The sequence below is a fragment of the Drosophila sulfurigaster genome, chromosome 2R, assembly GCF_023558435.1.
Source record: "Drosophila sulfurigaster albostrigata strain 15112-1811.04 chromosome 2R, ASM2355843v2, whole genome shotgun sequence".
Classification (NCBI taxonomy): domain Eukaryota; kingdom Metazoa; phylum Arthropoda; class Insecta; order Diptera; family Drosophilidae; genus Drosophila; species Drosophila sulfurigaster.
Window position 1 is genome coordinate 15,585,634 of NC_084882.1, and position 14,308 is coordinate 15,599,941.

General features: G+C 42.3%; 4 protein-coding genes across 6 annotated transcripts in view; 1 reads left to right on the forward strand and 3 right to left on the reverse strand.

Moving 5' to 3' along the window:
* Positions 1 to 14,308, forward strand: part of LOC133837069 (probable muscarinic acetylcholine receptor gar-1) — a 101,019-nt gene that overhangs the window by 36,906 nt on the left and 49,805 nt on the right.
* LOC133837071 (aminopeptidase N) lies at positions 639 to 3,820 on the reverse strand. The gene is made up of 4 exons (XM_062267725.1): positions 3,090 to 3,820; positions 2,556 to 3,030; positions 2,248 to 2,486; positions 639 to 2,191 (listed from the first exon to the last, which is right to left on the reverse strand). The coding sequence occupies exons 1-4, from the start codon at positions 3,776 to 3,778 to the stop codon at positions 739 to 741; spliced, it is 2,856 nt and encodes a 951-aa protein (XP_062123709.1). The 5' UTR covers positions 3,779 to 3,820; the 3' UTR covers positions 639 to 738.
* Positions 5,234 to 8,629, reverse strand: LOC133837070 (aminopeptidase N). The gene is made up of 5 exons (XM_062267724.1): positions 8,045 to 8,629; positions 7,662 to 7,817; positions 6,886 to 7,599; positions 5,587 to 6,820; positions 5,234 to 5,527 (listed from the first exon to the last, which is right to left on the reverse strand). The coding sequence occupies exons 1-5, from the start codon at positions 8,596 to 8,598 to the stop codon at positions 5,291 to 5,293; spliced, it is 2,895 nt and encodes a 964-aa protein (XP_062123708.1). The 5' UTR covers positions 8,599 to 8,629; the 3' UTR covers positions 5,234 to 5,290.
* On the reverse strand, positions 9,807 to 14,079 carry LOC133836964 (aminopeptidase N). Of its 3 annotated transcripts, none has more exons than XM_062267594.1 (6): positions 13,487 to 14,079; positions 12,428 to 12,586; positions 11,883 to 12,384; positions 11,592 to 11,830; positions 10,253 to 11,510; positions 9,807 to 10,190 (listed from the first exon to the last, which is right to left on the reverse strand). In XM_062267594.1, exons 1-6 carry the CDS (start codon positions 14,008 to 14,010, stop codon positions 9,888 to 9,890), a joined length of 2,985 nt encoding a protein of 994 aa, XP_062123578.1. In that variant the 5' UTR covers positions 14,011 to 14,079; the 3' UTR covers positions 9,807 to 9,887. The 3 variants fall into 3 exon arrangements, with proteins under 3 accessions (XP_062123578.1, XP_062123579.1, XP_062123580.1); XM_062267595.1 differs by having other exon boundaries at positions 11,883 to 12,357; positions 13,487 to 14,077; XM_062267596.1 differs by lacking the exon at positions 13,487 to 14,079 and having other exon boundaries at positions 11,883 to 12,332; positions 12,428 to 12,511.

Sequence of the window (14,308 nt, forward strand, 5' to 3'; positions counted from 1 at the left end):
TAAAATAGACAATTAAATAGTAAATTTAAGACCCTAATCATTTCAAGTTCACATAAAAAGAACTCAAAAGTCATTGTTAATGTACATAAGCTTAATTTTTTCGAAGAAATAAACCAGTGTTTAATCTTATCTGCCAATAAATTGGAAATATGAATAGTAAAGGGTATTACATGCAATTTCGTCAAATAAAATTAATAGTTGATATTGTGGTCAATAAAATGATAGCGACAAGAGGCTTATCAGCCTAATTCGACTAGACCATTCAACAAGTCGGATTTCTCAACACTCAAGACACATTCAAAGTCGTGAACTACTTATTACTAATACTACTTTATTACGCAGCACTCCACACTGCCAATTCAAAATGGCGTACTTCAATGGCGGATTAGCCCATAGATTGATTGGCAGACTAAATTCTTATCGATAAATTTGTTGCCATGTGATGGAATTGCCAATTGATAAAGTAGATGAGATATTTATGGCGAATATAAACGTAAATATTTAAGTGTTTAGGAACTTAAACGTACCCGAAATGTACAACAATGTTGTCTTGAATTCGGCTGGCATTTTAAAGAATTCCTGAGTGTTATACTCATATTATCTGACCATAAAGCGACAATAAATGTAATCAGCACAGGTTTTTTTTAATCATAATTGTATGGGAATTTTATTGACAGAGTACAATAGGCATATCTCGACTTTGACTTATGCTAACTTACAATTGTGACTAGTGAATGCTTAAAACAATGTGGCGACCAAGAAGCACAGGGCGATAGCAATAATGGATGCGCTCATCGCAGGGCTTCCATTGCGGAAAGTGCTCACCCAGGAGACGATGGGTTCGCGATTGGCAGTCAACCAAGCCTCGTTAGCCTGAACGTTGGCATCTACGCTGGTTTGCAAAGTTGTGGGCACAAACTCGCTATTCTTAACCACATCGACAAGCTCTTGCAGCTTGGCCTTTTGATTATCGTTGACCACATACGCCGACATTGAAACAATGTCAGAGTACAGTGGGTTAACGCCACCGAAGCCTGCGTTCAAGTTGCCATAAGTCTCCCAGTTTTCAAGCAGGAACTCAATGGAGGTGAGCAAACCGACTTCGCCACGTGAATAAACCGGGCTGAGGATCGTGTAGCGTTCCTGAGTACGGAGTTGATTGGTTTGATCAATGCTGCTGGCAACATATTTCTCCAACTGGCTTTGGGACTGTGCACAGCCCAGAGCTGAGATGAGTAGGCGGCGTTCGGCCTGATCGTTGGAGTTCATCAACTTCTCAAAGACAAAATTGAATGTTGCATCGTCGGCCTGTTTCAGACCATTGCAATAAACGGGCGTCTGCAGATTGGCTTCAATTGGGGTACCAGCATCGACCAAAGCCTGTAACTTGGCCTTTGTCTCACTGAGGCAGCTCTCGACACCAGCCAAGCAGGCCACGTTGATGATCACGTTGCGAGTGAACTTGGCCAAATGTTGCTCACCATGAACATCGTTCACACCAAATTTGTCATACTGTTCGCTGACCAATTCGGTCACATAAAACAGGAAATTGGCGTACTGTTCATCGCCGCTCAGATAACGATTGAACAGCGTGATCACCGTGTTGACTGCCGACCAAGGTGCATATTGATCCTCCTTGGGCAAGTATGTAAGCAGTTGCAGCAGCGTGGAGTGGGCAACGCGTCCACTGGTAACAAAGCGATACAAATCGCTAATGATTTGGGCGCGGTTACGTGGATGAATCTTGTGTGGGCGTGAGATTAAGCCATCGGTGATCAAATTCCAGTTGTCTTCGTCGTAGTTGATGCGATAGTAGCCCGTCGACTGTTTGTTTAGGATGAGCCACTCGTCTTTGATTGTCTTGGCATCCGAAATGGTTATCTCTGCCTCATTCAGGAGATAATGCGAAGCAGTTGTATTGCGGAAATCGGGATCCGACTGCAGGGCATAGTTGACGGGCACATACCAGAGCTTGGTGCTGTTGTAGTCCTTGTCGTTGGTGTATTGCTCCTGCTTAACGGTGAAGCTGCCATCGTTATAGTTGCGCGTCACAGTCAGTAGTGGCACACCACCCTGGCGAGTCCAACTGGACATCATCTCGTTAATGGTGGCCGGGACGGCGAAGTTCTCTTCACGTGCCGCCAAAGCAATGGCATCGAACAAGTGCGTCTCATTGGCAGCCGAGAATTTGCTATAAGAAAACTTTTGTTAACATTGAGCTTGAAGAGCAGCAGTTGAGTCACCTACTTGGCCTCCAGATAGTTGTGCAGACCACGTTGGAAGACAGTGTTGGTCAAGGCATTGCGCCACATGTCTAATACAGAACCGGCCTTAGCATAAGCAATGTTGTCGTACAACAAAGCAATTTCCGAGGGTTTCTCCACGAAATATGTCATGGGACGGGTACTGGGATTGGCATCGGTAACCAAAGCATTCTGATAGGAGCCAGCATGGAAGGTCTGGAAGATATCCCAAGCAGGATAGGCCTATCCAATTGAAAATGAAAATGTCATATTAGTTGCGCCTATGATTTCATAATGTTTTTAAGTATTTACCAAGTCGACAGCCAAGTTCTCGAAGAGTGTGGCGAAACCTTCCTTCAGCCAGAGATAACTCCAGTATTCGATGGCAACCAGGTCACCGAACCACATGTGCGCATCCTCGTGAGACTCGATGGTAGCAATGTTTGTCTGTGTGTTCACCGTGGAGTTTTCAGAGTTATACAGCAAATACTCCTCACGATAGGTGGCCAGACCCCAGTTCTCCATGGCGCCAGCAGCGAAATCTGGTATGGCTGCCTGATCCAGCTTGGGCAGAGCAAAAGGCACATCAAAATATCCCGAGAGACGTTTCTCCACCAGCATGCCAGTGATCAGTGCCCATTCCTGCTCATTCTCGGTACCCTTGCGGGAGAACACACGCTGTGGCAGATTGTTAAACTCGCCGGAAGACGACACAAACTCCGAAACAATGAAAGCCACCAAATAGGAGGACATTTTCACCGAGGTATCAAACGAAGTAATTCCAGCGCTACAGTAAAAAGTCCGAGTTAGTCAACTGAAGAATTACGATTAGATATGAAAACATACCTTGATTTTTCCACGTTGACTGGCATATTGCTGATGGCGTTGTAGCTGGCATCGTGATGAATGGTGATAGTGAAGTTGGCACGCTTAGCGGGCTCATCGTAACAAGGGAAGGCATGACGAGCATCTGTGCTCTCGAACTGTGTGGTCGCCAGATATTTAGTGGTGCCCTCCTCGTCCGTATAGGTGGAGAGGTAGAAGCCACCGTTGTCTGTGCGCAGATTACCCTGATAGTTGATGGTCAGCAGCCAGGTGGTACCGGCGGTAAAGGTCAAGTCATTTGCGTAGAACGAGAGGAATTCACGATCGGTATCCTGTGTGAATTGCAATTGTGTCGCCGTACCCTGACCATCAGCCGCAATAATGCTAGCCGTAAAGTTGGCCAATTGACGGGCATGAACTGTGATTGTCGTCGAGGTCTCAATAACCTCCAGAGTGATGGTCACTGTGCCGTTGAAGCCAGTCTCGCCAGTATGCACATTGGTAGAAAGCACCACATCGTAGCTGATAGGTTCGGTGTTGTTGGGCAGGCGATATGTCGCTTCGTCATCACGTGTCTCCAAACGCTGGTTGGGATTCTCCAGCAGTAGCTGCCTGCCTTCAAAATCCTCTGGCGGAAATTGACGGAGAACGGATGCCTGCGAAAGGGCCGCAACGAAAAGAACCAAAAGAGGTACAAGGACGCGAGCCATATTGTTCAATGCGTGCGATACGACGACAACTGGACAATAACTGAACCGCGAAACGTATGTTTTGCACTTTTAAGCCAAATTTCAGCCAGTTATCACGATCATTTTCAAGTTGTATATATCAACTAGTCTCGCTGAGCTTATCAGCATAAGGTGTAAAGCATAAAGATTACATTTAATCACCTTAATTTCCCCATTCGCCTTCGTTAGATCACGCCCATTTAATTTGTTGCCCAATATTTCATGAAAAGAAGGCAGTAAATCAATGAAAAGAATGGCGGTCATTGTATTGGCGGCCTCAGAACGCGTGTGTGTCGGCTTTAGTCCACTGCTTTACCCATGAATAGAAACACTCGAAGACGCTTGTCAAACACTTGCACTATTTGTATAAGATAACAATAATCAAGTGGACAGCCTTTAAAGATACTAATATCATTTGATGATAGCATGCTCAATCTCTGGGAGTGTGATTGTGCAAAATGTAATAATTTAAATTATAAGCATAGAATACATTCGATTTCTGTCTGATTGAAAAATAAAGATACTTTATCTGTTGTACAAAGCAATTACCCAAAGTCCAAAAATATGAGTCTAAATTTGGCATATAAAAAAAGAACCTAGTATCAAATGGTTCATCTATTTGTTGCTATTGAAGATACATTATCTCTTAAGCAAAAATTCAACAATATTGGATTAAATTAGATTTATGACTGTTCGATGATTGGTCAATCCTTATCTTTTGGTTACCTAATATGGCATTCAAAGTGTTGTTTATCTGGGAAAGCAAAACGCTTAGATTAAACGTCCTAAATAAATTTAATGAACTATATAGATCAATTTTTTTTATAATGTCAATTATACTCTTAACGACAATTAGAGTTACTGTATCTACTGTTTGATTTTAAGAGTAGCCACTTCAAGTGCATAAACAAGATTTGTAATCAAGAGTTCAAGGTGTACACAATTTTGGGTAGTTATCGAAAATATAAACTTTTGCGAATTCATTGCCATTATTTTTAACGTCCAGTATCTTTAGTGCTAAGTATCTAACGCTAAAGATAAAAACAACAGTTCAATCAAAGCACGTGACCAATAAAGCGTAATGTGCAGCAATTAAAACGGAAACTAATATCATAATATTTCATAATGACTTTGGCCTTGTACAAACCTCGAGAATTAATAGAATTTTCGTGTGGCTCGTAAATATGTTATTAGGTATTATATGAATTATGAAGGCAACATGTAAGTGACATGCGCCTTTTGGTCTTGACGTTAACTAAACAACTTTAATCGATCTATTACTTTACTATTGCTTCTAAGAAATTTACGATTAGATTGATCAATGTCAAGTGCGACAATTAACAAAAAAATACCAAGTAATCACTTTAAATCAAAATGTTACTAGTGACAGATATTAATTTCACCATAAGTCTGGTTCGGAATGAATTGAAAGATTATCAGATTTTATATTAAGATTTGGTTTATTGTTAGCACTGGTAAGATGACAATCTAAAATTAATAGAATTTGCAGAGCAACAGGATGGCTGAAACGAGAGTAATCAAAGAGGCGGAGAGAGAGGCACTACCATCACTCTCACTGCTGTGATAGCTGACTAGCCAGTTGATCAATGGATCACGATGCTGGTTGAGCCATTGGAAGTTGGCGCTAGTTGTCGTATTGACTGAAGTGCTCAAAGTACTGCTGACATATGTAGGTTCGTTTGTGGAGATTTCCTCAATCAGGTTAAGGTGCTGCAAGTAAAAATATATTTATGTAAATCTGTATTTGATAATATCATATCAATGCTTACCCTCGTCCTTTGCGTTTCGCTAACAACATATGTTGCCATGCCCGAGAGCACGGTATTTAGTGGCTGAGGAACCGCTGTGGTGGCCAGCGCATTATAAGCTCTCCAATTGGCCTCGAGGAACTCAAGACTGGCGGTCAGACCAGCTTCGCTTCTTGAATAGGCTGCATTCAGAATAGATCTACGCTCTGCGTTGCTCAGCGAGTTGCTGTTATCAATGGAGCTCTCAACAAATGTCTTCAGCTGTGCTGCGTTGGTCGAGCAGCCCAACGAAGAGATGAACAAGGTGCGATCGGCTGCCACATTCGAGGCAAAAAGATCAGCAAGAACAGTATTGAAGGTGCTATCCTCAGCCTGTCGGAGACCGGCACAGTAGGCCTGTGTGCGCAAAGTGGGCTCAATGACGACGCCCTGTTGCAGCCATTGTTGCAGCTTGGTGTGCGATTGCTTGTAACACTCTTCGCTACCCACCTGGCAAGCCAAGCTAACCAGGATAACACGCAAATAGTTATTCAGATAGTGTTCTCCAGGCTGTTCATTGACGCCCAATTTCAGGAAAATACCCTCAACCTGTTCGATGACAAATTGACGGAAGTGATCGTATTGTGCATCACCTCGCAGATACTGATCGTAGATGGTGAATATGGAATTACTGAAGGACCAAGGCGCATACTGATCCTCGTTCTTCAAGTAGGCCATCAGCTGCAGAAGGATTGCATGATCAAGACGACCACTGTCCACAAAACGATAGGCATCCAGCACAAATTGTGCACGATTGCGTGTATGGATCTTGTGTGTCTCCTCTAACAGACCCTTGGTAATCAGACCATAGTTGTCAACGTCGTACAGTATGCGATAGTAGCCGGTGGATTGTTTGTTAATCAATAGCCAATCTTCCTTGTCAATGTTGACATCAGACACTGTGGTGTCCTTAACGTTGAGCAGATAGTGGGAGGCGGTGGTGTTGCGGAAATCGAAATTCGAAGAGGTCGCATAGTTGATCGGCACATACCAGGTGCTGTCATATTCAAGAGACTTGTCGTTCATGAAGCGCGACTGGCTGACAGTGAAAGTGCCAGCCTCGTAGTTACGCTGTACAGTAAGCAGCGGGTAACCTGCCTTCTGGGACCAGCTGGAGAAAATGTTATTGACAGAGGTTGGCAGTCTAAGGCCTGCCTCATCGGCAGACTCTTGCAGAGAAGCAAACAAATCCCATTCGTCGGTCGAATTGAATTGACTGAAAATACGAAATAAATTTAATGTAGTATTTGTAAATCGAATATGCAAAATTTAAGTACTTACTGCTTGGTCAGGTACTTGTTCAATCCATTGCGGAACACAGCATCGGTGAAGGCATTCTTGAACATGTACAGCACACTGGCGGGCTTGGCATACGAGAATGTGTTATAACGGCCCGAGATCTCAGTTGGCGTTTGCACGTAATGCGTCATGGGCACGGCTGTGGCATATGCATCATTAATTAGAGCACTGTTGTAGTCGCTCACATGGAAAATCTGATAGGTATTCCACTCGGGGAAAGCAATGTCGTTCGATTCGTATGAGAAGAGGGTGGCGAAACCTTCCTTCAGCCAGAGGTAGGTCCACCATTTGACAGATACCAAGTCACCGAACCACATATGCGCATACTCGTGTCCAATGATATTCGAAATACTTGTCTTCAAATTAATCGTGGAGCCCTCCTTGGTCCACCACATGTACGCCTCACGATAGGTGGCCAAGCCCCAGTTTTCCATGGCACCTGCAGAAAAGTCAGGAATACCAGCCTGATCCAGTTTGGGTAGAGCGAAGGGGACTCCGAAGTATTTAGCCAAACTATTCTCAACTACCAGACCCGACCACAAGGCCCACTCCTGCTCGTTCTGCTTGCCCTTGCGCGAGAAGACTCTTTGAGGCAGACCATTCAGTTCGCCACTAGTTGACTCGAAGTCAGACACAATGAAGGCAATCAGATAGGTGGACATTCTTGGTGTGGTTTGGAATACAGTTCGTCCAGTTCTATTGTAATAAATTTGCAATTAGTAAAATAAAAGTAAGTTTCAAGGTTCCGCCATGCTTACGTGGACTTGGTTTCATCCACGGGCATGTTGCTAATGGCATTGTGTCCCGGATCGTGATTTAGTGTGATGGTGAAATTGGCACGACGATTGGGCTCATCATAACAAGGGAAAGCGTGACGGGCGTTTGTGCTTTCGAACTGTGTAGTGGCAAGGTAGCTATAAAACGAAAGATTGTAAAGTAAAGTTAACTAAGTTGATTATATTTTGCCTTAAGAATTTACAATAATTCTATGCAAACTCAAAGGAAAATAATTCAGGAAAATCTTGAAAATGTTTTAAATTCGAAGCATTTCAAGAATTGTCTATTGGTGATCTTCAATATATGCACATATTCTCTTGGCTTTATCCTTAATAGTCTGTTCTTGTTTTCTTTTGTTACTTACTGCACTACTCCTGCATCATCGGTGTAAGTGGAGAGGTAGAAACCGCCTTGATCGGTGCGCAAGAATCCAGTGTAGTTGATGGTCAATGTCCAGTTGGTGCCCAAAGCAAAGGTGTTGCTACCAGTTGTGGGAGTAAAGTACAGGAATTCGCGGGCGGAACTGTTCGTCACAGTTAGAGCAATCGGTGTAGCAGTAGCAGTATCCTTGCTAACAATTTCCGCAGTATAGTTGTCGGTTTGGCGAGCATGCAAGGTTATCGTGTTGGTGGCCTCAGTCACTTGCAGATCGATCTTGACGGTGCCATTGAATTCACGAATGCCAGTATGGACATTCGTCCACAGTTCCACATCATATGACACTGGTGACGTTGTGTTTGGCAATCGGTAGTTGCCCTCGCTGTTGTCATCGACACGCGGCTGAATAGCACTTGATAACTGATGATATCCTTTCGTTTCGATTTGCACTAAATCCTCATCCGTGGGAATGATGAGGCGAGCCTGCAGGCTCCCCAGGATCAGCAGCAGCAGTCCGCAGTTAATTATCCAGCGCGCCATGTTGAGCGCTCCGGTGTCACATGAATACAATACATGACTTTAAGATGATGCGATATTTATTGGATTATTGCAATCTTATCCTCTGCAAATGTCATAAAGATAGTTCTTCATAAATGAAGAGACGATAAAGATGAAATGAAATGAATGCATTACCTTAATTCATGGTACTAGGGGTTAGAATAGAACAACACTAGTTATAAACCTATAAAAATAGTCGTTGGCAATTATTGGACTTGCTTTATCGCTAGACATAATTTTAATTGGTTTCTTTTCTGGCCTTTTGGTACAATTACAGTGCATTCCACTTGAAGAACGCCATCTTACAAAATCTATTCTTACTATACTATAAAAAATAGTGACTTTCAATTTCTCGCTCTTTATCAGCATGTAAACAATCAATGGCAGACTGGGAAAATGTTATCGATCGATTGAAAATCAAGAATGTGCCTTGTTGGCACTTAAATGAACATGATTTTGAAATTCAATTGCAGATATTTGCTTGAATATTGTAGATGCAGCTTGGTTGTATTTTTATTGTTTGCATATACAGTGGAATCCGGTTATAACGATTCTGCTTATAGTGTCCGTCCGGTTATTGCGACGAAAACTCGATTGCTTGGTTGGTCCCCATACAATCTTATATGAAAGGGGCTCCGCTTAGTACGTCTCCGCTTTTAGCGACAAACCGCTTATACCGACGAAATTTTTCACAATTCAACCGATATTGCGACGAAAAAATAAATAATGCCAACAAATTTAAGTATAAAACGACGCTGTTAGAAATCTATGCATTTATCAGTGATTGGCACTCTTGCTGGTGTGCGTAGGAGCGACGCGAAGGTTCTTATATTCTCACTACTCTCTGTTAGTTTTAGCTGACGCCTTAGCTTATGCTAAGGATTATGCAGGTATACGATTTATTATGCAAAAACCATGATATTAAGAGATAGTTTTATCTTAAAAACCTATTACGAACATGGCAAAACATAAAAAAGAAGTTGTTTTATCCAGTGCGTCTTCCGGGTATAACGACGTAAAATCGTCGGTCCCTTGAAGTCGCTATAACCGAAATCTACTGTAATTAAATCGAGTCGAAGTCCATGTTGTTAGTTAGTATTTTCTGTCTATTGCATTTTATAAGTTCATAAATACAATTAAAAATAAAATATTTTATGTGAGAGAGCAATTTACATTTATTAATTGTTCTATTTGTTTAATTTATTTTAGTTAACTTTCACCTTAATAGTAAGAATCTTAATACAAACATTGGCTATGTGTCAAATCAATTGCTACAATGATATATTCGTTCCAAATGCACTTTTTAGCATTTTACTGGCAGTCCTTAAAAGTCCACCCGGACGATCTGAGCCATTTCCTACGCTGAGAGATGCGGCATAGTAATCTCTGTTGTCCGGTTGAGGTAATTCGTTGAGCAGCCACTTGTGTATCTGATGCTCAAATCTTTCCACAAACTGTTCTTTGTTTTTCATCTTTTTGCCCACATGACTGGAGTCTTTATCAATCAATGGAACTTTCGGAGTGATCTTTTCTGATTGTAGGTACACTTCGATCTTGCTATGCAGAACCGCAAACTGAAACAGAGATAAAAATATATCAGATTTCGAAATTAAATTGATGCAACGATGCTACTCACTCGTGCCCTTTGACTTTCTGGCACATATTCGGCAATCTCGTTGAAGAGCTGCACAAAATGAGTCGATCGCGAGAGCATTTTGTAGTTGCCGTCAATGAAATGCCAGATCACGGGCCGTGATGCCGCATTTGTTTTAAACAAATAGATAACGTAATTCATAAAGTCTTTTTCATTCATTATTGAATATGTGAAGTTGTCGCCAACTAACATGGTCAGATAGTGCAGCATATGTTGTCGATTTTGTGTGCAACGCAAAGCATAGATCAGATCATCGTATAACATTGAATCCGGTTGCGTAGTCTTGAGCACACTTAAAAGTTTTTCAAATTCCTCATAGCTCTGGTGCCGCAAACCCATGCAAAGGATAACATCATGCATTGCAAAGTAGTAGTCGGGGTAGTCGACCTCCAAACTCGAATTTTTGAAAATATAATCGTGGGCCAGCTTTTGCGTATAGATCAGACATTCAGGTATTTCAGCCCTACAAGCGATATGCAAAAAATCTTCAAATGACAGAAATTCCAATGGCGACTCGCCAGATTCAAGGAGCCGCAATAGGCGCTGGAACGATGAGGCTATCAGGCGGCGCATAAATTGATTAAATAAAGAAATCGAGGTTGTATCATAGAGCGCCTGGAACAGAAAATTAATAGTGCTGGATGCACGAGTCCAGGGCATCACTTGATCTTCAAATTCCAAATACTTCAGCAACTCGAAAAACACGTCCATCGATTCGATTTCATTGTTTGAGACCAACGGCGCTAAATCTTGGAAAAGAGCTGCGCGATTTCGTAGATGAATGACCGAGTGGTTACGCTGAAGTTGCCGGGCGATCGCCAGGAGATTGTCCATATCATAGATCACATGATAGAAGCCCGTCTGCTGTTTATTCACAATCAGCCAGTCCCGTCCACCCAACTCCAAGTGCAGCTCATTAAAGCTTACAGTATGCTCACTCATCGGTGGCATAAAGTACTCCACATGTGTGTGCTCAAAGCTGGGCGTAAGAACTGTGGCAAAGTTCAGTGGTATCCACCACAGTTCGTTCTTGGAGTGAACCGGATTCTGTCTAAAGGTGATGGTATCATTCTCATAGTTCCTTATCACCGTCACAACGGGTAACGATTCGCTGTGTGTCCACGAAAGCATTATTTCGCGAACCATATGCACCCATGTCTGTTGTTGAAAGCGATCATCCTTCAGAAGTGCCGACTGCAGGGAATCGAAGAGATCCAGTTCATTGACAACGCTGTATTGGCTGGAAGAGCGAAGAAGCGCTAACTTTGGCGTATCAAATTGCAATTGATAAATGTTCAATGGCGTTTTCGCCGGGACTTACAATTTATTCAGGTATGTTCTAATCCCACTGACAAAAGTCTTCTGATGGAAGGCATGATGGAACATCTTGATAACGCACGCAGCGCGCTTATAGCTGATGACATCGAAGACATTCATAATATCTGGTTCAGTCTCCACGTAGTGGGTCATCGGACGTGCTGGAAATAAACTGCTGTCGCTATAGGCATACTCTGCCTCATCTCTAAGGAATATATCCATGACATGATCGTTCGGATAGATCTGTAAATGTGCAAATTGTAATTGACTTATTCGAAGTCAATAGTCAACCTACCAAATCAGTAACAACATAGCCAAAATACGTGGCGAATCCTTCGTTCATCCAGACATAAGTCCACCATTCGGGAGATACGAGATTTCCAAACCATTGATGCGATATCTCGTGATTCGCTATTAATCGTTCCTTTGTTATTTTGTACTCATCCTTGCGATGCTGCTCCAGCACATTGTCCTCTTTGAAGGTGATCAGACCCCAATTCTCCATGGCAGCACCCTGATTCTTCTTTAGCGCCACATGATCCAGCTTGGGCAGCGAGTAGCTAACGCCAAAGTAATCCTCTAGCTTGGCCACCGTCAATATGGTATTGTTTAAGGCACGACGACCCGTACTCTTTCTGGTTGGTGAAGAGTAAATACTCTGAGTGACCCCACGATGTGCCTCCGAGATGGATTCGAAATTTGAGATTACAAATGCCACCAAATATGTGGACATGGGCGGTGTAGTCTGGAAAGTGGTTGTTGTCAGGTTGCTGTGCTCAATGAGATCATCATTAACGCTACTTGTTATGATAATGAGTATATTATATATCGAAGAGTTACCCCTGATTTTGTATCTGCGCAACAGGCATATTGGAGACGGCATTCAGGCTGCTGCTGTGCGTCAGCTTTATAGTATAGTTCGACTTAAAGGCGGGTTCATCGTAGCAGGGAAAGATGAGGCGTGCGTAGGTAGGCTCCGCTTGCGTAGCTGCCACGTAGCTGCAAATAAAAATGTTATTATTCAATAAAACAAAAAAGAAGAACTCTAAAGTTTGTGCAATGCAAAATCAAAACAAACCCATTCGATTCATTAAAAATTATAAATAAAATAACAGTAAACAAATACAATGATATATTTGTTGGCGTTATCTCTCTTTGGCGTTGCTGAGACTCGGCTGGATGTGCTGTCAAATGTCGCAGTCGGAATTTACACTCATACTCATGCTTACACTCATACCTCTTTATGAAGAAGACTTTATGTATGGCCTTTTTATAAATAAAATCTATACATACTATGCATGTTTGTTTACATGCCGCCAAGTGACGTGTACAGAGGCTCAACTTCTCTCTCGTATCGTAATAAGCTCATAAACGTTAACGATCGTCACAGGCTACTTATCGCTCATGAACTTCCGATAGATAGCAATGGCAATGTTTGAGTCCAATGTGCCACGACTAGAAGATACCTCTCAATCAACTCGACCGCGATAACCTACACAAATTGTCTGTATGTATGCTAAATACATATTCAATTTCGATCGATAATATTTGTTAGCTAAAGTGTGGGAAAAGTCCCCGTTGATTGACTGCTTGGTTCGCAGGGTATTATTAAAAGTAAGAGCTATCAAAAACAAACAAAAAGCAAAAGTTAACTTTGACTTTGCAAATTCATTATCTATTCAAATACAAATTGTGGTTATGTAACAACGAAGCGATTGCACACTTCTAGCAAAAATATATAAAGTAAATTAAAAATTGCCTCTATTTGTAAGTATTTAAAACAAGTTCATCTCTGATGCTACTGCAGCATTGAACTTAGCCTCACACATTGGCTTATCAAACCGGAACAATAACAAGCACTAATAGAAAATACTACGAGTACATAGTACCAAAACTCACGTTGTCTCATTTGTGTTTGAATCCTCATACGGCATCCAATACAATCCATTGGGACGTGTACCCATTATGCCCGTATAGAGTATTTCGAGACGATAGCGTTGGCCAGCCTCAAAGGCCTGATAGTTCTCGCGGGGATGGATGACAAGAAATGTGCCTTGCGGATCGTATGTGTGGGTCAAATCATCGACAAGTTCACCAACATCGTCAGGCCTGTCATTGTCTAGCAACCGCAGCGTTATCTCAATATCACTCAAGTTCTTGGCGTGAAGCACAATTTCATTAGTCGAGCGCCTAATCTCAATGTCTATGGTGGCGCTACCATTAAATTGCCAATCGCCCAAATGAATATTGGTGCTGATGTGAAGCAAATAACCCAATGGATATGTATCGTTTGGAAGTCTCAGCGATCGAGCAGATGGCATATGAACCAATGGCGATGGCGTCGGTATTGACGTTGCTATTGTTGTTGTCAATCCCAACGCCATTGCCGTAATCAGCACTTTTATAACACACGACGTACACATTACGGCAATGTGATTATGTATGAACGCACACGTTGGCCACCGAAACTTGACTAAACGTTGCTCAGTCTGCTGCTCAAACTCACAGCACACAGCGGTTAAGGCGAACTAAGCCTCCACTGATAAGATAGCAAAACCGATCGATCGTATTTATAAGAGTGCGACCGCTCGAAATGTGCAAACAAGTTGTTGGCGCATTATCCGACGCTTTGTTCTCTTCTCACTCACTTGTGAAAGGTCAGGACGTCCTGACTCTCTTCTACATTCAATTAAGGTCTCTTTAACTTCTCTTCAAATTACA

What these genes read in the sequence shown, in the direction of transcription:
- LOC133837071 (XM_062267725.1), bottom strand. Translation starts at nt 3,778, where the DNA reads ATGGCTCGCGTCCTTGTACCTCTTTTGGTTCTTTTCGTTGCGGCCCTT. An exon ending in GTCAACGTGGAAAAATCAAG is followed by an intron (nt 3,031 to 3,089) that starts GTATGTTTTCAT and finishes TTTTTACTGTAG; the next exon opens with CGCTGGAATTACTTCGTTTG. An exon ending in CACAACTATCTGGAGGCCAA is followed by an intron (nt 2,192 to 2,247) that starts GTAGGTGACTCA and finishes GTTTTCTTATAG; the next exon opens with CAAATTCTCGGCTGCCAATG.
- LOC133837070 (XM_062267724.1), bottom strand. Translation starts at nt 8,598, where the DNA reads ATGGCGCGCTGGATAATTAACTGCGGACTGCTGCTGCTGATCCTGGGG. An exon ending in GTGGATGAAACCAAGTCCAC is followed by an intron (nt 7,600 to 7,661) that starts GTAAGCATGGCG and finishes TTATTACAATAG; the next exon opens with AACTGGACGAACTGTATTCC. An exon ending in GCGAAACGCAAAGGACGAGG is followed by an intron (nt 5,528 to 5,586) that starts GTAAGCATTGAT and finishes TTTTACTTGCAG; the next exon opens with CACCTTAACCTGATTGAGGA.
- LOC133836964 (XM_062267594.1), bottom strand. Translation starts at nt 14,010, where the DNA reads ATGTGTACGTCGTGTGTTATAAAAGTGCTGATTACGGCAATGGCGTTG. An exon ending in GCTATGTTGTTACTGATTTG is followed by an intron (nt 11,831 to 11,882) that starts GTAGGTTGACTA and finishes GCACATTTACAG; the next exon opens with ATCTATCCGAACGATCATGT. An exon ending in AGAACATACCTGAATAAATT is followed by an intron (nt 11,511 to 11,591) that starts GTAAGTCCCGGC and finishes TCGCTCTTCCAG; the next exon opens with CCAATACAGCGTTGTCAATG.